We start from the raw sequence: 22,876 nt of genomic DNA on the forward strand, positions 1-22,876 counted from the left end.
GTCTACATCGCCAGTCTTTTGTTGTTGCTGTTAGTAACTTGCTATTATCAAAAGAAACAGGAAATAATAGTAAACGTCAGTTAAAAAAAAAACCTTATTTTAATTTCTGTAGATTTGCCTCAATTTGTAAAGCATGTTTTTATTTAAGTTTAGGGTAAAAAATATTGTTAAAAGTAAAGAATAAATCAAATCAATGTTGAAGAGCAATCATTTAACTTATATCCCCAGTTTCTGTATTGTTGCTATATTTTGAATAAAAAAAAACAGAATCGTATACTTCTGAAAAGAAATAAAGGTCAGCCGATAAAAATTGCAAAAAAAAACATACCAACTACGATAATATAGTAGTTCCTATTTTAGGCTCAATGTTAAAAATGTCATTCCAGTTTGAGAATTCATAATGCTTGGACGTATTTTCAATTACTTCTTTCATGAAAGGTTTTAGTGATTTTCATAATAACATTGACTTAGTACTAACTTGCGACATCTATGGATAATTTGCATTCCTATTTTGATTTAATATTTCTCTTTTATACAGAAGGGACATACCGAAGAAGAAAGACAAGTGGTGAGTAACTTTGACTTTTATTTTAGATAAAAATAATATTAACATTAAACGTCATTTCCATTAATCTAGCTGAAAAAAAGAAAGACAATTTTTTTTTCGCGCAAAAATTATTGTAAAAAGTAAAGAATAAATTACACCCATCTAAAGAGCAACCATTTAGCTTGATTCCCAGTTTCTTTGTAATTTGTAAATTGCAAAGAAAAAATAAATATGCTTATGAAGACATAAGGGTCAGCCAATATAAACTTGAAAAAAACTTCATATCAACGACGATACCCTTGTAGTACATCCTATAAACTCAAGGTTAACCTTTTCATTCCAGTTTGAGAACTCAGAGTGTTTGGACGTATTTCCGTTACTTCTTATTCGAAAATTATCAGTTAGTATCATGATGATATTGAATTAATGCTACCTTGTGACATTTAGTGACATTTATCCCCTCTTTTGAATAAATCTTTCTCTTGGATTTATACAGGAAGGAAATACAGGGGAAGAAAGACCAGTGGTAAGTAACATTTCATTATTAAAAAAAGAATGACAATTAACATTAAAAGAGAGGCGAAATATACCAGAGAGACAGTCAGATTAACAGATCGAAGAAAACAACAACTGACAATGCCATGACTATAAAGGAAAAGGTCAAACAGACAAATAATAGTACACAAGAAACAACATAGAAAACTAAAACCTAAGGATGTGCTCACATTGACCTAAACTCTGTTCTTTTATATGTGTATTTCACACGTAAACTAAACACACTTACATTCACATTGATAATCTGTGTTTACATATAGTTCAAATCATCTTTTGTCTACATGCAGTCGATAGTGAATGTAGGCCTTGCGTGGGTTAAGGTATACAGAACATGACTTTTGACATGTTTATTTAAAGAAGAAAGGTTTTTTGAATAAGATTGATGACGTTTTTTGAATAAGATTGATGGTAGGTCGACCGTATGTCGGATCGTTATCGAGAAAGTTCAATGTAGGAGTTAGATGTTAGGTTAATAGTTGAGGTCAATTTTAACTCTAAATTTTAGTTTAACCTTGTGTTCTATTGAGGGATATGTCGGCTATCATGTAAGGTTAGGGTTAAGGTTTGGTTTAAGGTTAAAGTGAAGGTTAAGGTTAAAGTTAAGATTAATTTTACGTTTAACCTGAAGCTTTATTGAAGCATATGTTTGCTATTATTTAAGGTCAAGGTTAAGGTTAAGATTATTTTTAGTGTAACCTCAATGTTTATTTAAGCATATGTTTTCTTTTTCTTAAGGTTAAGGTTAAGGTTAAGGTTAAGGTTTAGGTTCATTTTTTGTTTAACCATAAGCATTATTTAAATATACGTTGGCTATATCATAACAGTTCTAGCCGTGAGGGAATACTCAAGGTTGTCCAAGGTGACGGTATGTCTGATCATTATCTAGATAGGTACATTGAGGAGTTGATAGTTAACGTCAATTTTCATTCAAATTTTTAGTTGAACTAAAGGTTTATTAAAGGATGTGTTGGCTTTTATTTAAAGTTAAAGTGACGGTTAAGGTTAGTGTTATGGTTAAGGTTAAGGTTAAATTCGCGTTTAACCTGAAGCTTTATTCAAGCATATGCTGGCTATTATTTAAGGTTAGGGTTAAGGTTAAGGTTGAGATTATTTTTTTAGTGTAACCTTAAGATTTATTTAGGCATATGTTGGCTATTATTTTAAGTTACGGTTAGGGTTTAGGTTAATGTTAATTTTTCGTTTCACCTTAAGCATTATTTTAAGATACGTTGACTCTATCATAATAGTGGTAACCGTGGGGAATGCTCAAGGTTGTCTAAAGTGACGGTATGACTGATCGTTATTGAGATAGGTACATGTAGAAGTTAGATGTTAGGTTTACAGTTGAGGTCAATTTTAAGTCTAAAGTTTAACCATATTTTGTATTGTAGGATAAATTACGGTTAATGTTTGGGTTAAGGGTACTGTTAAAGTTGAGTTAAGGTTAAGGTTAAGGTTTATTTTTCGTTTAACCTTAAGTTTTATTCAAGCATATGATGGCTATCATTTAAAGTTGAGGTTAAGGTTAAGGTTATTTTTTCTGGTAACCTTAAGCTTTATTCAAGCATATGTTGGCTATTTTGTTAGGTTAAGGTTAAAGTTAAGGTTGATCTTAAGGTTAAGGTTAAGGTAAAGATTAAGGTTAAAGTTAATTTTTCGTTTATCCTTAAGCATAATTTAAAGATACGTTGACTATATCATAACAGTGGGGAATACTCAAGGTTGTCTAAGATGAAGGTATGACTGATCGTTATCGAGATATGTACATGTAGGAGTTAAATATTAGGTTTATAGTTGATGTTAAGGTTAAGTCTAATTTTTAGTTTAACTTTATATTCCATTGAAGGATATATTGGCTATTATTTTAAGTAACGGTCAATTTACGGGTTAAGGTTAAGACTAAGTTTTATTTTTCGTTTAACCTTAAGCTTTATTTCAGCGTATGTTGGCTATTATTGAAGGATAAGGTTAAGGTTAAGGTTATTTTTTCGTGTCACTTCAATGTGTATTTAAGCATATGTTGGCTATTATTTAAGGTTAGGGTTAATGTTAGGGTAAAGGTTAAGGACAAATTTAAGGTTAAGATTATTTCTTCGTGTAACCTGAAGCTTTATTCAAGCAAATGCTGGCTATTTCTTTAGGTAACGGTTAAGGTAAAGGTCAAGGTTAAGGTTATGGTTAATTTTTCAGTCAAAAATACGTTAGCTATATCATAACAGTGGTAGCCGTGGGGAATAATCAAGGTTGTCTAAGATGAAGGTATGACTGATCGTTATCGAGATAGGTACATGTAGGAGTTAAATATTAGGTTTATAGTTGAGGTTAAGGTTAAGTCTAATTTTTAGTTTAACCTTATATTCTATTGATGGATATATTGGCTATTATTTTATGTAACGGTCAATTTTAGGGTTAAGTTTAAGGTTAAGGTTTATTTTTCGTTTAACCTTAAGCTTTATTGCAGCGTATGTTGGCTATTACTGAAGGTTAAGGTTATTTTTTCGTGTCACTTTAATGTGTATTTAAACATATGTTGGCTATTATTTAAGGTAAAGGTTATGGTAAGGGTTAAGGTTAAGGACAAGTTTAAGGGTAATGTTATTTCTTCGTGTAACCTTAAGCTTTATTCAAGCATATGTTGGCTATTTTTTTAGGTAACGGTTAAGGTTAAGGTCAAGGTTAAGGTTATGGTTAATTTTACGTTCAAAAATACGTTGGCTATATCATAAAAGTGGTAGCCGTGGGGAATACTCAAGGTTGTCTAAGATGAAGTTATGACTGACCGTTATCGAGATAGGTACATATTGGAGGTAGATGTTAGGTTTAAAGTAAAGGTCAATTTTGAATCAAATGTTTTGTTTAACCTTAATTTTCATTGAAGGATATGTTGGCTATTATTTAAAGTTACGGTTTATATAAGAGTTAAAATTACGGTTAAGGTTAAGGTTAACGTCAATTTTTCGTTTAACCTTAAGTTATATTCAAGAATATGTTTGGCTTTTATTTTCGTCTTTTGTCTACATGCAGTCGATAGTGAATGAAGGCCTTGCGCGTGGTAGTATACCTTTATTGATAATTTAATTCAAATGTTACGTCTATTCGAATTTTTAATAGTTTATGCTGACTTTTTTTTTCTTTTCTTTTTCATAAGGTATAAGTGATTTGTGTAATACATTGATTAAATAATTATCTGTGACATTGAAATGGTTTGGGGGTGTCTTTGCCATTTCGGATTGTAAACAACAGAGAATCTAAGGTCCAGATTTGAATCAAGTTAGCAAAATTTGATGATGGAACTAATATTGATTTGCACCTAAAAGAACAAATTAATAAGATTATAACTTATAAATTTTAATATTTTTTGCTTCATTTCTAATGTTTTTATTTTGGCATGTTAAGGGGATGTATAAACTCTGAAATAGTGCATTTTGTGAAGGAATCTACACTTAATTTTGCTATTTTGCATTTTAGCTGGAAAAAACGCACGGTGGTCCTATCTTTTTCTTTTGATATTCTAAACGCAATTCCATCTTTTCGTATTTTTTTTACAATTCTATTATTTAGTTTAACTTCTAATCACATAATGATGTTTTTTTCCTGTATAATCCGTACAAAATGTGTCATTTTGTCACTTCCTGTAGATTGAGAGAATACACGGTGACCCATCTTTTTTATTATATTTTTGAAAATATATCAATATATACTACGCCAGGCAAAGTATGAACAAATTCTATCGTTCTTGCTTTAGACTCCAATACAGCCTTAAGTGACAATTTTGTATTCGTCTTTTGATTTAGTTTTTCTGTTTGATATATACAGGAAGGAAATAAAAAAGAAGGAAGACAAGTGGTTAGTAACATTTAACTATAAGACAAAATACGAACATTTCAAACTTTTTTTCATTTCATTAAAGGAGTATATCCGGTAAGGTACGATTTTGGCCAAAAAGTTCAGCTACATCGGATGAAAGAGGTTGGACACATTTAAAACACTTAAGTACCTACGTTAGTCGATTATATTAGTTTTTGTGGAAGATTAGAACTGATTTTGTCATTCAAGACGCTCAAATAAGATAAAATAAAGAAAAAGTATCAAATATGCCATAATATGTCACTTTTCAGATGTGTTTTGTCAAAAATGACAGTAGCCGCATCCGTTTTCCTTCTTCACCTATATATATATGTTATATATCATCATAAAATACAAATTACATTAAATTATTAAGAATGAGCACTAATGCGACAACTCATCTTTTAGACTGAAACCGTTAAGAAATTAACAACGATGCTAAAATTTTGAAGATTTCAGTAATTGTATATATAGAATAACCATGCATTGTCTCAAAATATCAATGTTATTTGTGCAAGTTTAGAAACAGGTAGAGAGCGAGGCACATTTGAATATACGGTCAATGCAATTAGCACAGATGCAGTATATATGACTTTATATAGGACTCTATCATGCTTGTACCCGATACATGTGTGTTTGCTTTGTCCAAAACAGACAACACTTATAAAACAAAGGTATTCTACTTTCCAATACATAGCTAAATGTATTTTGTAAAACTGCTGTATTTTGGGGCCAAACAAGTTCGTCTGTATTGACCTTGTCCTTTACCTACGAATTAGAAAGGATTTTTGTGCAAACATGATTGAATTTTGAAAAGCAATCATTTTACTATTATCCATAATTTCTGTGTTGTTGATAAATTGCAAAGACAAAGAAAGGTATAAACTTCTAAAAAGATTTGCCTTTTTAAAATTGCGAAAAATCATATCAACAACGATAATATAGTAGTACCTCCCATAGGCTCAATGTTGAAATGTTCATTCCATTGTAGGAATTACAAGTGTTTGGACGAATTTTCGGTTTGCTTCTTTTTCAAAAGGTATTCATGAAAACATTGAAAAAATAATTACTTGTGACATTTAGTGACAATTTGTATTCGTCTTTTGATTAAATCGTTCTCTTGGATTTATACAGGAAGGAAAAATAGAAGAAGAGAGACCAGTGGTAAGTCACATTTAATTATTGGAAACAAATGTGTTAACAACATTATACGTCAGTTAAAAAACAATGTCATTCTCATTTCAGTAAATTTACTAAACAATTGTAAAGCATATTAGTAAAGAATAAATTTAACCAATTATGAAGAGCAACCATTGAACTTATATTTCCCCAGTATCTGTGTTGTTGCTTATTTGCAAAGAAAAAAAGTTATATACTTCTCAAAAGATAAAGGGTCAGCCGATAGAAAAATGCAATAAATCATATCAACGACGATAATATAGTAGTACCTCCCATAGGCTCAATGCTTAAATTGTAATTCCAGTGTAGACATTCAAAGTATTTGGACGTATTTTCTGTTTACTTTTTTTTCGAAAGGTATTGGTGATCTTTATTACAACATTGACTAAAAAATTACCGTTATTCGTCTCACTTGGATTTTTACAGGAAAGAAACACAGAAGAAGAGAGTCCAGTGGTAAGTCACATTTAATTATTAGTAAAAAATATGTAAAAAACTTTATACAACAGTTAAACAAGATTTGTTCATTCTCATTTGAGTAAATTTACTAACAAAATTGTAAAGCATGTATATATCTACGTTTATTGCAAAAATGATTGTTAAAAGTGAAGAATAAAGTTAACAAATTTTAAAGACGATAATTTAACTTTTATTTCCCAGTGTTTGTGTTGTTGCTAAATTGCGAAGAAAAAGTTATATACTTCTGAAAAGACAATAGTCAAACTATCAAAAAAAATTGCAAAAAAATCATATCAACGACAATAAAAGAGTAGCATTTCCCATATGCTGAATAATATACATTTCATTCCGGTTTTAGAATTTAGAGGGTTAAGACGTATTTTCCAAATTTAGTGGTAAGTAACGTTTTTGCTATTTGAGTACAATGGTTAATAAGAACAATTCATTTTCATTTCCATAACTTTATTGAAAGATGTAAGACAGGGTTTTTTTTGTGACGTTTTCGTGCAAAAACAATTGTAAAGTAAAAAAATAAAAAGACCTATTTGACGAGCAATCATTTAGCCTATATCTCCAGTTTCTGTGTTGGTGCTCACCATTCAAGTATTTTCACGAGGAGTTTGTGGTTGTCTCTTTGGTTTTTACCCCATATCACTTTATTAATATATCAACTACTACATAGAAAACAGATTCTTATTATTATAAGAATATAAAAAGAAAACAGAATATCATGTAGCATCAAATTTCGGGTCGCAGACGGGGACTGTTTGGTCGTCGGTCTGCCTTGGTTCATGTGGCAACCTCACGGTGTAACCACACTTCGATTCAAGTGTCAACGACAGCATGGAGACCTGATGTTTTATTCTATATGAATACATAAACAAATCAAAAACCTTTAAAGCGTCGTAGATCGGAACAATTTGATAGATGCCTTTGTCCACGAGGCTAAGTAACGTTGTTTACGATAGCATAGTAACATTAAGCCTAATATTGTATGCACATGTAAACTTAGAGTCTGAAATTAAAAGGTATCAAACTGATGATACTAGTTGGTAATAGGTCTGTTTACTTCTTTTTCAAAAGTAATTGATGATCTTTATTACATCATCGACAAAATAATTACTTGTGACAATTAGTGACAATTTTTATTCGTCTTTTGATTAAATCGTTCTCTTGGATTTATACAGGAAGGAAACATAGAAGAAGAGAGACCAGTGGTAAGTCACATTTAATTATTGGAAACAAATGTGTTAATAACATTATACGTCAGTTAAAAAACAATGTCATTCTCATTTCAGCAAATTTACTAAAAAAGTATAAAGCATATTTTTATTTACGTTTTTTGCAAAACATGATTGTTAAAAGTGAAGAATAAATTTAACCAATTATGAAGAGCAACCATTGAACTTATATTTCCCCAGTATCTGTGTCGTTGCTTATTTGCAAAGAAAAAAAGTTATATACTTCTCAAAAGATAAAGGGTCAGCCGATAGAAAAATGCAAAAAATCATATCAACGACGATAATATAGAAGTACCTCCCATAGGCTCAATGCTTAAATTGTCATTCCAGTGTAGACATTCAAAGTATTTGATCGTATTTTCTGTTTACTTCTTTTTCGAAAGGTATTGGTGATCTTTATTACAACATTGACTAAAAAATTACCTTTATTCGTCTCACTTGGATTTTTACAGGAGGGAAACACAGAAGAAGAGAGTCCAGTGGTAAGTCACATTTAATTATTAGTAAAAAATATGTAAAAAACTTTATACAACAGTTAAACAAGATTTGTTCATTCTCATTTGAGTAAATTTACTAACAAAATTGTAAAGCATGTATATATCTACGTTTATTGCAAAAATGATTGTTAAAAGTGAAGAATAAAATTACCAAATTTTAAAGACGATAATTTAACTTTTATTTTTCCAGTGTTTGTGTTGTTGCTAAATTGCAAAGAAAAAGTTAAATACTTCTGAAAAGACAATAGTCAAACTATCAAAAAAAATTGCAAAAAAATCATATCAACGACAATAAAAGAGTAGCATTTCCCATATGCTGAATAATATACATTTCATTCCGGTTTTAGAATTTAGAGGGTTAAGACGTATTTTCCAAATTTAGTGGTAAGTAACGTTTGTGCTATTTGAGTACAATGGTTAATTAGAACAATTCATTTTCATTTCCATAACTTTATTGAAAGATGTAAGACAGGGTTTTTTTTGTGACGTTTTCGTGCAAAAACAATTGTAAAGTAAAAAAATAAAAAGACCTATTTGACGAGCAATCATTTAGCCTATATCTCCAGTTTCTGTGTTGGTGCTCACCATTCAAGTATTTTCACGAGGAGTTTGTGGTTGTCTCTTTGGTTTTTACCCCATATCACTTTATTAATATATCAACTACTACATAGAAAACAGATTCTTATTATTATAAGAATATAAAAAGAAAACAGAATATCATGTAGCATCAAATTTCGGGTCGCAGACGGGGACTGTTTGGTCGTCGGTCTGCCTTGGTTCATGTGGCAACCTCACGGTGTAACCACACTTCGATTCAAGTGTCAACGACAGCATGGAGACCTGATGTTTTATTCTATATGGATACATTAACAAATCAAAAACCTTTAAAGCGTCGTAGATCGGAACTATTTGATAGATGCCTTTGTCTACGCGGCTAAGTAACGTTGATTACGATAGCATAGTAACATTTAGCCTAATATGGCATGCACATGTAAACTTAGAGTCTGAAATTAAAAGGTATCAAACTGATGATACTAGTTGGAAATAGGTCTGTTTATTGATGATCTTTATTACATCATTAACTAAATAATTACTTGTGACATTAAGTGACAATTTTCATTCGTCTTTTGATTTACTCGTTCTCTTTGGTTTATATAGGAAGGAAATATAGAAGAAGAGAGACCAGTGGTAAGTCTAAAATAAAAAAAAATATCAAACAGATGATACTAGTTGATTATTGGTCTGCCTTTGTCTATCTTTCTTTTCACTGCGAAAACAAACTTGTATGTATGTGCCTGTCCTAAGTCAGGAGCCTGTAATTCAGTGGTTGTCGTTTATGTGTTACATATTTGTTTTTCGTTCATTTTTTTTATATAAATTAAGCCGTTAGTTTTCTCGATTGAATTGTTTTACATTGTCATTACGGGGCCTTTTATAGCTGACTATGCGGTATGGGCTTTACTCATTGTTGAAGGCCCTGCAGTTACCTATAACTGTTAATTTCGGTGTTATTTTGGTCTCTTGTGGAGAGTTGTTTCATTGGTATTAATACCACATCTACTTTTTTATATTGTATGTTTTATGCTTTCAATAGGCTGAACCCTATGAATTGTCTTAGAATAAAAAAAGAAATTAAGCTACTTGATACAATTCATATCTATAATTAAACAGAAGGGGAATTTTTCTGTTTGTGCTCTGTATCGACAGACCAATTGAAGAGGGCCGAACTATGCCAAAGAGAAATTCAAACTCAAAGACCGAAAATAAACTGGCAACACCATGGCAAAAAACGAAAAAAAAAAAAACAACAACAAACAGACAAATAATAATAATAATACACACGACACAGCATGAATAATTAAAAACTAAGAAACACGTAACCAACTAAAACTGGAGAGGGGGGGAGTGATAAGTAAGATAATTTGGAATTAAATGTTGAAAAAAATATGCAACTTTTGTTCCTTACTTTATTTATTCTAAATTTTTGCTTTATACCGCAAACAATCTAATTTGATATCTACATTGAAAAGAACAGTAGCTTTTCGTCGATGATATGAATTCTATCATTTTTTTTCCAGAATATGGATATCACAAATGACAGAAGCAGAGAAACTGAGGTATGTCAGTAATACTATACTGCCTTTTTAGTTTTACAAAACTGATAAGAAATATAACAAATACAGAATGCATTAATGGTACCACTTCTTCAAACACACTAAAAGTAACCAGATAGAACCGTGAGAGTTTGGCTAGAACTCAACTGTATATATATAATATGTTTGCACAAGTTGTTTCTGGTTCAAACGTTCTTATAATAGAACTATTTTTATGACTGCATCAAACATTAGTTAGTAAATTCCTGTAAGACAGATGATTAAGCTGATCTGTAAAAATTACATCCTTATGCCTTATATATCGTGTACTGTGTTACGAAGCTAGATAAAAAATTACGAGGAAAGGTAACACCCGGCCACCGAAAGTTTCATTAATGTAAATTTTAGGTAGTTTGTGCTGTATTTAGACCCTCCTACAACGAAATTTGTTTTATATGCTCACGTATAAAATCGGCGGTTTTTCATAGGTTTGAACGTAGTTTTTAATTTAGACTTGTATATATATATATTACAATGCGATTGATGAGTTTGTGCTTTACAGAGATTAGTTAAGGTGTTGTTGTTATGCCCATATTCGTGTTTGTGTTTGCTCCAACTTGTTTGTGTTTGGTCATGTTTTTGATGTTTAAAATTGTCAAATATCGTCACTTGTTGTATCTGTATATTTTACAATTGCCATTCAAAGATGAAACCACTTATTAGTGTGAATCATGTCTTCACATGTCTACTATGTGTATATTATTCAGTTTTATTGAAATTGAATTAGTTAGAATGATTTTATTTTCAAACTATACAGTTTAAATTTTTATTTTAGCACGTAGCAGAGAGTGACCCTGAAGATCTAGAGGAAGGTAAGCCTCAAACCATTTTTATCTCTTTCTCTTATTACAACTTTATTACCTTGACCTTGGTCATCAAATTATGTTCTTTGCCTTGACCTTTGAAATTATTTTATCGTGTGCAGTTGTCTTAAAAAGAAGAAGTGGATTTTTTTCTAATACAGTGTATGTCCTACAGAAAAAAAGAACACTTGCAATCTCGAAATTGTTTCAATTAACGGAAGTAATTAGTACACATTAACGTTTGTTACTAGGTGCATTACAGCTGATCATAATGTTTTGATTTGATTTGTGGTGTTTTAACGCCACTTTTAAGCATCGCATTTTGGCTGTTTCCTGGCTGCCAGTTTTTATTAGCGGAGAAAGCCGGAGTGCTCGGGGAAAAACCATCTAACTTTGTTAGGTAAACTAGCAATCCTTGTTATTTAAGATAGGAGTCGAGTGCATTTACACGAGCGGGGCAAAAACTAGAATATCATAGATATAAGCAGATATCGTATGAGTGCCAATGAGACAAATCTCCATCCAAGTCACAATTTGTAAAAGTAAACCATTACAGTTTAACTCACGGTCTTCAACACGGAGCCTTGACTCACACCGTAGAGCAAGCTGACTCTACCAAAAAAGATGACTAGTGTAAAACCATTCAAACATTAGCATATAGAAATCTCCCTCCTGACTCCACCAAAAAAGATGACTAGTGTAAAACTATTCAAACCTTAGCATATAGAAATCCCCTCCTGACCCCACCAAAAAGATGACTAGTGTAAAACCATTCAAACATTAGCATATAGAAATCCCCTCCTGATCCCACCAAAAAAGATGACTAGTGAAAAACCATTCAAACATTAGCATATAGAAATCCCCTCCTGACCCCACCAAAAAGATGACTAGTGTAGAACCATTCAAATATTAGCATATAGTAAATCACTATATTTGAAGATATGTTTGTCTTGAGCAACTTGGTATCACCCGGTTCAATCTAAACTTTGAGTGAATGGTCTACATATGTTCCCTTTCAAAAAGATGTCTTGCAAAATCCTCCTTGATCGATGGTGGGTGCTGTTACTTTAAAAAAAAACACCCAAAAGCTAGCAGAACCACTTATTTTAAATCAAAATGGTTCCGACCCGTCCACGCATAAAAAAAATATTGAGCATCATCACAATCTCCAAAAGAATAGATTATTTCAGGTAAGTCATACAGACTCACATGATCTTAGTTATTCCCACACTCAAACAAGGTTACAGGGTTGTATAGGTTTTACATTGTCTGTCCGCCTGTCTGTCACATTATCCGGACCAATTCCAATGTCTTATGTCCAGACTTCGAAAATATTTATAACTGACCATGATGTGTTGAAATCACTATAGGTAGGATGTTCCGGTATATTGAGTTCTTCTTCAGTTATGGCCCTTCGGACTAAGAAATGTGGACCCTTTTGAAGTAGACAGCTTGTCATCGCAACTCATCTGACACGGTTTGTTGGATACACATGCATGTGGGTATATTGTTAGATACATATATTCATATGTACATGTTGATGGAATGTTCCGGTTCATTGAGTTTCCATGAGTAATGGCCTTTTTAAACATTGCAATTTTGACACTATCCATGATGAAATATGCCATCGCTACTCCTCTGACTAGTCTTATTGGATACACATAAAAGTTTGTACATTGTTATATTCGCACGTTCTAATGTACATGTAGTTCTATACGTTTTACATTGTATGTCCGTCTGTCTGTCCCTTGTCCCACTAACCGTTATGTGTTAAAATCGCTATATTTAGGATGATCTGGTATATTATTACATGAGTTATAGCCCTTTGGATATCGAAATGTTGACCCTATGCTTGTCATAGCAACGTATCTGACATGGTTTGTTAAATATACATGTAAGTATGTATATTGCTAGATTCACATATTCAGGTGTGCATGAATGTAGGACGTTCTTGTCAATTGAGTTTTCCATGGGGTATGGACCTCTGTCCTTAAATTGTTTTACTCTATCGAGTATGTACTTCATCATTGTAACTCCTTAGTCTTTGTTTGTTATATACATGTGGAAGTTGATATATAATATTATATCATCAGATATAGATGTTCATGAACAATGTTACTCCAGGCCGTTGAAATTTGGCCATTTAGCATAATATAATGTCATCGTCCATTGAGAACAACTACTTGTTAAGTAGGTACTTGTAAGAACAGCGGGGTTATATCTAGTAATTTTTGCTTACAGTTCTAGTTATCATATAAGATCAAGGAAGCTCTTCTGGCCTATTGTAACACACTTTGCGTCTATTTATTTCTAGGTGTAACCCTTGAGGCTATTGATTGCCTAGTTAAGTATGAGATACAAAAATCAGAAAACAACATACACAAGGAGTTAACAGAATTCAGAAAACAGTATAGTAATAATGCAATTGGGGAACTAAGAGCCCACCTCGATGAAGTAAAGAAGGAGGTTAACAGGAATGCACAGGGTTGTGATACTGGATTTAATGATTTAACAGCAACTGTCAACTCGATGGAAACAACCATTTCACAAATCGAAACAGAAAGCAAGGGCAGCAAAAGAAAGATACAGGAATTGGAAAAAAAAGTGACAGATATAGATCGTAAATTTAACGATATTACTGCTGGGATACCAAAAATAATTGAAGACATTATCACCAGCGGTACATTAGCTTTCATGCCAACCAACTCATTCGATATTGATGAGTCAGTGGACGAACCGATGACTATCATGTCCACCCCTGTTTCGATGTCAACAAACCTGATCACTGAACATGCTGAAGATACATCACAAAAGAGAGCAGTTGATGAGGGAGTGAAAAAAACAAAAAAAAAGTTATTGTTAAGATGGTCCTGGAAAAAGAGCAATCCAGCGGGCCTAGAGTTTCTAGAAAGTAGAATCGATCTACCTGACTTTTCAAGGGCCCAAGATTTTAAACTTAAGGTTTATAAGGAAGGGATTCAGAGAGGTCTATGGATTGAGGCAACCCATACCTTTGTGAGAGTTTGCACTAAAATAGACAATCTTCACAAGCAAACCCTAAAGTGAATTACAGATCGTCTACTTATAAATTCCTTTCTTTTATTATTTGGTTGATAACAATAACGTTCTATTTGAATTGTAATATTTGTATTGTTCTGCCTTGCTTACGAGTTTATTGTCAATTTTGAAAAATTGTTATTGTGCAGTTAGAGAGTGGTGACTTTTCAAATATTATGATTAAATATTAAGGAATTCTCACTGTTTCTGTGTTTTAATGTTGTTTAATCTACAATAAAACTGTTGATCAGGAGATAACAATAAAACATTATTCATTTTAAAGTGTGCATGATTCAATTTTTTCCATATTATTGTTTGTTTGAAAATCGTGTTGAACTTCAGCAATCTTACATTTTATTATGTCAAAAATATTGTCCGAAATGTATTTCTCCATTTACTTTATATCAAAAATAACTAAAATATTGTTTTAACTGCATACTATTTCTTGAAGTGAATTGTTATATTTGTATTGTTCTGCCTTGCTTTCGAGTTTATTTTCATTTTTGAAATATTGTTATTGTGCAGTTAAAGAGTGGTGACCTTTCCAATATTATGAGTAAATATTAAAGAATTATCACCGTGACTGTGTTTAAATGTTGTTTAATCTACAATCAAATTGATAATCAGAAATAATGCAATTTAGTTGGAAAAACAATCTATGACACAACTTAATTATAGAAATTGCTAACAATTATTTAAGTTCAAAAGACATCATCGATGAGGGAATGGTTGTTGACATGATTAATGACAGTTATTAATTAGTGCTTCCTTTGGTTGAGATAGTCGAGCTTTTCTCTTTTTGAGTTTGCATCGGAGTTCGGTACTGTCAATACATGTACTAGGATTAGATTTATATTACGACTGACGTAATAAGACTCATCAGAAACACTCAAATCAACATCATTGAAAGGTCAAATATAAAGTAGAAAGTTTAAGACACTGAGGACCTAACATTCTAAAAAATGTTTAATACGTTTAAGGTATACCGCTATTCGAAATTCATAAATCGAATGCGAAAAATTAAACAAATCCGAGTTACAAACTAAAACTAAGGGACCCACATCAAATATAAGAGGAGAACTACAACACAACAGAAACACAACACTAAAAAGTAACACACACAGAAACGAACCACAATATAACAATGACCATTTTCCTGACTTGGTACAGGTTATTTAAAGAAAAAAAAGGTGGATTGAACCTGGTTTTGTGGCTAGCCGAACTTTCCGCTTTTATGGCAATGTTAAATAAAACATTAAAATGTCAACATTACATGACAGGTCAAACCAAAAAAACAAACCAAAACAAACAAACAAACAAACAGAAAAACAAAGAAACTCATAGCAATTTGTCCAAACTAATTGTAACCACATTCTTCAATATGAAATTTACTCCCCTTGAATAAGTTACAACTTAAAGAAATGTTCATTTAGGACATTATTTAGCCTATTGTTCATTATTTAAAATAAAATGTGATGCTTATGGTCTAATCCTTTCTTATTACTTTAGATTATGAATTAAGCTAAAATTGACATTAGGGTGCAAATTTCAAAATTTAGAATACAAATAGGCCTCGGAGGCATAGAGCAAATTCATCTGCTAACTAAATGTATAAATTATTCGAGAAGAACACTAGCTTGATGAAAATTTTTCAAACAGTGCTTTGCGCTTAATGTCCTGATTAAATAAAACAAACGAGTGACATGTGTTCAGTTATTTTCCTTTAAGATTGTGATGTGATTCAGACAAATAACGAACACATATTTTCAGTCCTGACATTATTTCAACTTTGATATATTGTGGTACAATATTTGTTATATTTCAAACACTAACAATTGTTTAATTTCCTTTAAAAAAAAACAAAAAAACAAATTAATGACATTTGGAAATTTTATAAAATTACCTGTCATATCGTTTTCAAATATAGTTTGACCGTCAACATGTATAAGTAACAGCTCTGTAAAACTTTTAGTCAGTTAATATTTTTATGTAGAAAATCCCCCAAAAAACTTTAATCAGTTAAAATAAAAATGTCACAAGAAAATATGTGTTTGCCATTTGCAGTAATCAATGTCAGTCTTTAACAGTTAGTACCAGTTGTAGAAAAAGAAGCAAACGTTGAACACCAAATGTATGTCTAGACGATGTGTTATCATTAAAAAGCCAAACTAGGCACTTTAAATGCATTAAGTATTGTTACTGACTGTTGCTAACTACTTTGTGTGTACCTTTCATCTAACAATAATGTTATATGTCATGTTCTTTTCTTTAGTGAATGGAAGATGGAATCTAATTTGAATGGACTTTTAATTCAAACTGGACTTGAAAACGCCGATTCTGTATATGAACTGTGTTTAGGATCAAACTTTTCCCCTAGCGAAATATTAAAACGAGACTCAAATCTTACTCTACGTGATTGTCAAATTACAGCGTGTGCGCAACGACTTTGGTTGAATCAAAAATATGATTTAGATGGTATTGTCGCAACTTTTTCCTCTTTGAAAGACATCCTTGTTCCGTTTTCTTATTTGAATATACTACCGCGTGGAAGAAACAGTATGATGCCAGTATTCAATATATTACGAAAACACTTAAAACTGGAAGTATACAATAAAAAAGCTTTACAATACTTAAGATGGACCCAAGGAATACAAATTGTAGGCGACCACGGTTTTCAGTTTTTGATTACTTTGTTACCAAAACCCGGACCAATGAGATTATTTAAGAATTACAGCCGCCAACAAATCGAAAACTTGCAATTTGAATTTTACGAATCTTTTAGGACATCATTAGCAAATAAATGCAAAGCTTTGCCAGAACAAGATATTACAAGAAATACATTCAAGAAAAACAAGATAATTGATATAAGAACCTGGCATGTCCTACCAGATGACAGGGAATTTGTCTTAAATCTCTTATGCCAAACGGAAAACTCTCTACCTCGTGACGAAAATTTTGAATTCATCATCATAGCCCACCGTTTTGGGGACAGAAATAGCAATGCTATGAAAATTACGGAATATGATACTGCAAACGCATCAACAACGATACATGCGGCCGTAACATTGTCATCCCCAATTTTGAACCAAAACCTGTTTTGGTCACGAAGCGGTATACAGGACATAATTGGTGATCGTGGATCTTTATATTCGTCACTAAGTTTTCGCTCCTGTTGTAATTTCCAGACAAATTTAGACGGCAGAAGTATTGACATTTCTAGAGATTTAAGACAGTTGTGCACATGCCCTGAGACATTGCGGTTTTTGCAAATGTATGCCGATTTGCCACATATGAGTTCATCTTCTATCCATCCCGTCTTCGGATGTATCGCTTCGTGTGGTGTATTACATGGTAATATTCAAAAAGCTCTTGAAAACAGAGCATCTGATTATTTAACGTCAATACAGGAAAATATACTAAAATTAGGAATATCAAACGCAAGGCTTGAAATAGTGTGTGAAACCAAAAAAGAGAATGTGCTATGTGCTGAAAGCTATATATCAAAAAGTGCACTATCAGTCCTGTTAACAAAGTATCCAATCATTGTTCCAATTATTAATGACTTATACAAGGAAGACTTTAGCTTCACAAAATCTATTCGCATGGTAGGAACATATTTATTAGAATCTCTAAGGGATCTTTATGCCAAAAATTGTAAAATGGGTGGATTTTTAAACGTTTGGAAATGTTACCAGTACGAGCTTGCATGTGAAATATTATTTAAAGGTCGACCTAACAGTGCAGCAGATAATAATTTTGGAATAAACTTAGGACCAGGAGGTTGTTTTCCAAGTCGTTGTTCGACTTGGGAACAAGGCTTTTTATGCCTTGATGATGCTACAGCCTGCGCATTTGATGAATGTTCCTTGCCACCTCTCACATTTTGGGCTTTAAATGAATGCCAAAAGCAAAGCATTAAAAAAATTGTAAATTTTTCCGGTGTGATGGATGGCGGTATAATAGCTGTTGGTATTCGGTCAGTGATTCTTTTGATACACGATTTACAGACAGATCCTAGCCGTATAGCCAAATGTGATCGCTCACTTTTATCGGATCTAAGAACACAGGACCTTCCATGTTGGGCTGTTCTAGCCGGACAAATAACTGTACATAATTTGTGTGGAAGACTTTGTAGAAAGAAAATCTATAAACCACCATTTGTTTTTTGGCGAGCTATTGAATTCATCGAAATGCTGCAAATGAAACCTGTTGATGTTTTAGAGATTGGATTTAATCATTTTAAACTCAATTACTTTCCGGATGTTCGGTTTACTGATAGAGCAAACAATAGCAAAATGCACTGGCCTAACAACGGAGTTGTACGAATAACAGGGTATAGCAATGAAAACTCTGTGTTAGCTAAAGCAAGTCAGTTCTCAACAGATGTTATTTGGTTTCTTGAAAACGAAGGTTTAGTGCATATGTCAAAGTTTAGAGAATATTTGTCAGTACAGGAAAATTTTACGTTTCCATGGATGTGCAGCATACTTGAAAAACTCTCCGATTATTCTGCAACAAACGATGTGTTATTACAGGTAATATCATATCTTTCGTGTATAGGACTTTTACAAAATCGTTGGTATGTTCATTATTGTAAGTTCTCAAAGCTTCACAATAGAATATTAACTATCATTCCAAAAATCGAGTCGGTCCTTCAAAGTCGTGAAATTCTTTCCAGATTTAGGCTTAATTCAATTCATAGATTGCATATTTTTAGATTGCATTCATCTTTAGAATTATCTATACCAGAACCAGTAACTAAGATTAGCACAGTTTCATCAGAAGACGATTTAACAGACGATGATAATAGAATATCCACAGAAAACAAGGATGACTCAGATGACTCTAGTACAGAAGAACCTCCCAAAATCGAACATGAGAACATAACGAAAGACGGAAGACGACATTTACCAGCCGGACTAACTATGAAATGGAGTAGTAACGAAATTGAGATCCTAGACTTTATTATATCTTTGAAAATACAATCTGAGAAAGATGCATATATGCGTTATAAGGCCGCATGTACATCCAGACGTATTGCAGACCGTTCTTTTTCCGCATTTAAATCAAAATACCATCGTTTGATGAAATCATAAGAACCATTTATTGTTCGAATATCTGACTTAAATGAATGCTACATTGATGAGAATCAGTGTTATGATGCTCAATGAAGTCAAACAAAAGAGACACGTGACACATTTGGTAGTAAATAAAAGATCTGGCATATAAAGTTTAACATATATTTGTGATATTTCAAGAAGCATAAAGCAATAGTTTATAGTAAAATATTTGGTTGTCTTTTATTACAGATCGGTTTGATTTGACATAACATTAATAACTCATGTCTTCATAAAATTAATTTTCTTATTAAGATATTATGACAATATGGATTCATCGATAGGGCGAAGGTAAACGTCACAGTCAAAGAATGTCATTGTTGGGGATAGGCTAATATACTTTTGGATATCAGCATGTGCAGGTGTTGAGGTTAAGTTTTCGTTTAACCTTAAGTTTGATTTAAAAATTGTCTTGGACGACGGTATGACTGATTGCAATCAAGATAGGTTGTAGTTACATATTAGTGTTTAGGCTAGGGTCAATTATAATTCTATTATTCAGTTTAACCTTATGTTTTATTTGAGGATATGTTGGCTTGTATTTAAAGTTACGGTTCAGTTTAGTGTTAAGATTAAATTTAAGGTTAAGGTTCATTTTTGATTTAACCTGAAGCTTCATTTAAGCAAGTGTTGGCTGTTATATAAGATTACGGTTAAGGTTAGCGTTAGGGTTAAGGTTAACGTAAAGGTTAATTCTTCGTTTTACCTTAAGTTTTATTCAAGCATATGATGGCTATTATTTAAGGTTAAGGTAAAGGTTAAGGTTAAGGTTATTTTTTCGTGTAACCTTAAGGTATATTTAAGCATATGTTGGCTATTATTCAAGGTTAAAGATAAGGTTAAGGTTAAGGTTAAGGTTAAGGTTAAATTAAGGTCAATTTTTCGTATAACCTTAAGCATTATTTAAAGATAAGTTGGATATATCATAACAGTGGTAGCCGTGAGGAATACTCAAGGTTGTCTAAGGTGACGGTATGACTGTTGTTATCGAGATAGGTACATGTAGGAATTAGGAGTTAGGGTTATGGTTGAGGTCAATTTTAATTCTAATTTTTAGTTTAACCTTATGTTTTATTGAAGGATATGTTGGCTATTATTTAAAGTTACGGTTAAGGTTAAGGTTAAGGTTAAGGTTGAGGTTACTTTTTCGTTTAACCTTAAGCTTTATTCAAGCATATGTTGGCTATTATTTAAGGTTAAAGTTAACTTTTCGTGTAACCTTAAGGTTTATTCAAGCATATGTTGGCTATTATTTAAGGTTACGGTTAAGTTTAGGGTTAAGGTTAAGGTTAAGGTTAAGGTTAAGGTTACTTTTTCGTTTAACCTTCAGCTTTATTCAAGCATATGTTGACTATTATTTAAGGTTAAAGTTAACTTTTCGTGTAAACTTAAGGTTTATTTAAGCATCTGTTGGCTATTGTTTAAGGTTACGGTTAAGTTTAGGGTTAAGGTTAAAGTCAAGGTTAAGGTTAAGGTTAAGGTTAAGGTTACTTTTTCGTTTAACCTTAAGCTTTATTCAAGCATATGTTGGCTATTATTTAAGGTTAAAGTTAACTTTTCGTGTAAACTTAAGGTTTCTTTAAGCATTTGTTGGCTATTATTTAAGGTTACGGTTAAGTTTAGGGTTAAGGTTAAGGTTAAGGTTAAGGTTAAGGTTAAGGTTACTTTTTCGTTTAACCTTAAGCTTTATTCAAGCATATGTTGACTATTATTTAAGGTTAAAGTTAACTTTTCGTGTAAACTTAAGGTTTATTTAAGCATATGTTGGCTATTATTTAAGGTTACGGTTAAGTTTAGGGTTAAGGTTAAGGTTAAGGTTAAGGTTAAGGTTAAGGTTAAGGTTAAGGTTACTTTTTCGTTTAACCTTAAGCTTTATTCAAGCATATGTTGACTATTATTTAAGGTTAAAGTTAACTTTTCGTGTAAACTTAAGGTTTATTTAAGCATATGTTGGCTGTTATTTAAGGTTACGGTTAAGTTTAGGGTTAAGGTTAAGGTTAAGGTTAAGGTTAAGGTTAAGGTTAATTTTTCGTTTAACCTTAAGCATTATTTAAAGATACGTTGGATATATCATAACAGTGGTAGCCGTGGGGAATACTCAAGGCTGTCTAAGGTGACGGTATGACTGATCGTTATCGAGATAGGTACATGTAGGAGTTATGTTGTTAGGGTTATGGTTGAGGTCAATTTTAATTCTAATTTTTAGTTTAACCTTAGGTTTCATTGAAGGATATGTTGGCTATTATTTAAAGTTACGGTTAAGGTTAAGGTTAAGGTTAAGGTTAAGGTTACTTTTTCGTTTAACCTTAAGCTTTGTTCAAGCATATGTCGGCTATTATTTAAGGTTAAAGTTAACTTTTCGTGTAACCTTAAGGTTTATTTAAGCATATGTTGGCTATTATTTAAGGTTACGGTTAAGTTTAGGGTTAAGGTTAAGGTTAAGGTTAAGGTTAAGGTTAAGGTTAAGGTTACTTTTTCGTTTAACCTTAAGCTTTATTCAAGCATATGTCGGCTATTATTTAAGGTTAAAGTTAACTTTTCGTGTAACCTTAAGGTTTATTTAAGCATATGTTGGCTATTATTTAAGGTCACGGTTAAGTTTAGGGTTAAGGTTAAGGTTAAGGTTAAGGTTAAGGTTACTTTTTCGTTTAACCTTAAGCTTTATTCAAGCATATGTTGACTATTATTTAAGGTTAAAGTTAACTTTTCGTGTAAACTTAAGGTTTATTTAAGCATATGTTGGCTGTTATTTAAGGTTACGGTTAAGTTTAGGGTTAAGGTTAAGGTTAAGGTTAAGGTTAAGGTTAAGGTTAAGGTTAAGGTTACTTTTTCGTTTAACCTTAAGCTTTGTTCAAGCATATGTTGACTATTATTTAAGGTTAAAGTTAACTTTTCGTGTAAACTTAAGGTTTATTTAAGCATATGTTGGCTGTTATTTAAGGTTACGGTTAAGTTTAGGGTTAAGGTTAAGGTTAAGGTTAAGGTTAAGGTTAAGGTTAAGGTTAAGGTTAAGGTTAATTTTTCGTTTAACCTTAAGCATTATTTAAAGATACGTTGGATATATCATAACAGTGGTAGCCGTGGGGAATACTCAAGGCTGTCTAAGGTGACGGTATGACTGATCGTTATCGAGATAGGTACATGTAGGAGTTATGTTGTTAGGGTTATGGTTGAGGTCAATTTTAATTCTAATTTTTAGTTTAACCTTAGGTTTCATTGAAGGATATGTTGGCTATTATTTAAAGTTACGGTTAAGGTTAAGGTTAAGGTTAAGGTTAAGGTTACTTTTTCGTTTAACCTTAAGCTTTGTTCAAGCATATGTCGGCTATTATTTAAGGTTAAAGTTAACTTTTCGTGTAACCTTAAGGTTTATTTAAGCATATGTTGGCTATTATTTAAGGTTACGGTTAAGTTTAGGGTTA

General features: G+C 32.0%; 2 protein-coding genes across 2 annotated transcripts in view; both read left to right on the plus strand.

Moving 5' to 3' along the window:
- The window catches only part of LOC127732826 (uncharacterized), an 89,068-nt gene extending 74,430 nt beyond the window's left edge, over positions 1 to 14,638 (plus strand). Inside the window, exons 12-18 of the mRNA XM_052242005.1 lie at positions 6,554 to 6,583; positions 7,774 to 7,803; positions 8,280 to 8,309; positions 9,483 to 9,512; positions 10,403 to 10,441; positions 11,253 to 11,289; positions 13,595 to 14,638. Coding sequence (XP_052097965.1) covers positions 10,406 to 10,441; positions 11,253 to 11,289; positions 13,595 to 14,346 — 825 coding nt within the window. The 5' untranslated portion in view covers positions 6,554 to 6,583; positions 7,774 to 7,803; positions 8,280 to 8,309; positions 9,483 to 9,512; positions 10,403 to 10,405 and the 3' untranslated portion in view covers positions 14,347 to 14,638. The remainder of the gene's footprint in view (positions 1 to 6,553; positions 6,584 to 7,773; positions 7,804 to 8,279; positions 8,310 to 9,482; positions 9,513 to 10,402; positions 10,442 to 11,252; positions 11,290 to 13,594) is intronic.
- The window catches only part of LOC127732825 (uncharacterized), a 38,482-nt gene extending 18,915 nt beyond the window's left edge, over positions 1 to 19,567 (plus strand). Inside the window, exon 3 of the mRNA XM_052242004.1 lies at positions 16,610 to 19,567. Within this exon, the coding sequence (XP_052097964.1) occupies positions 16,620 to 19,433 (2,814 nt within the window). The 5' untranslated portion in view covers positions 16,610 to 16,619 and the 3' untranslated portion in view covers positions 19,434 to 19,567. The remainder of the gene's footprint in view (positions 1 to 16,609) is intronic.
- The last annotated feature ends 3,309 nt before the right edge of the window (positions 19,568 to 22,876 follow it).

The sequence above is a fragment of the Mytilus californianus genome, unplaced genomic scaffold (genome assembly GCF_021869535.1).
Source record: "Mytilus californianus isolate M0D057914Y unplaced genomic scaffold, xbMytCali1.0.p SCAF_28, whole genome shotgun sequence".
In the NCBI taxonomy this organism is placed as follows: domain Eukaryota; kingdom Metazoa; phylum Mollusca; class Bivalvia; order Mytilida; family Mytilidae; genus Mytilus; species Mytilus californianus.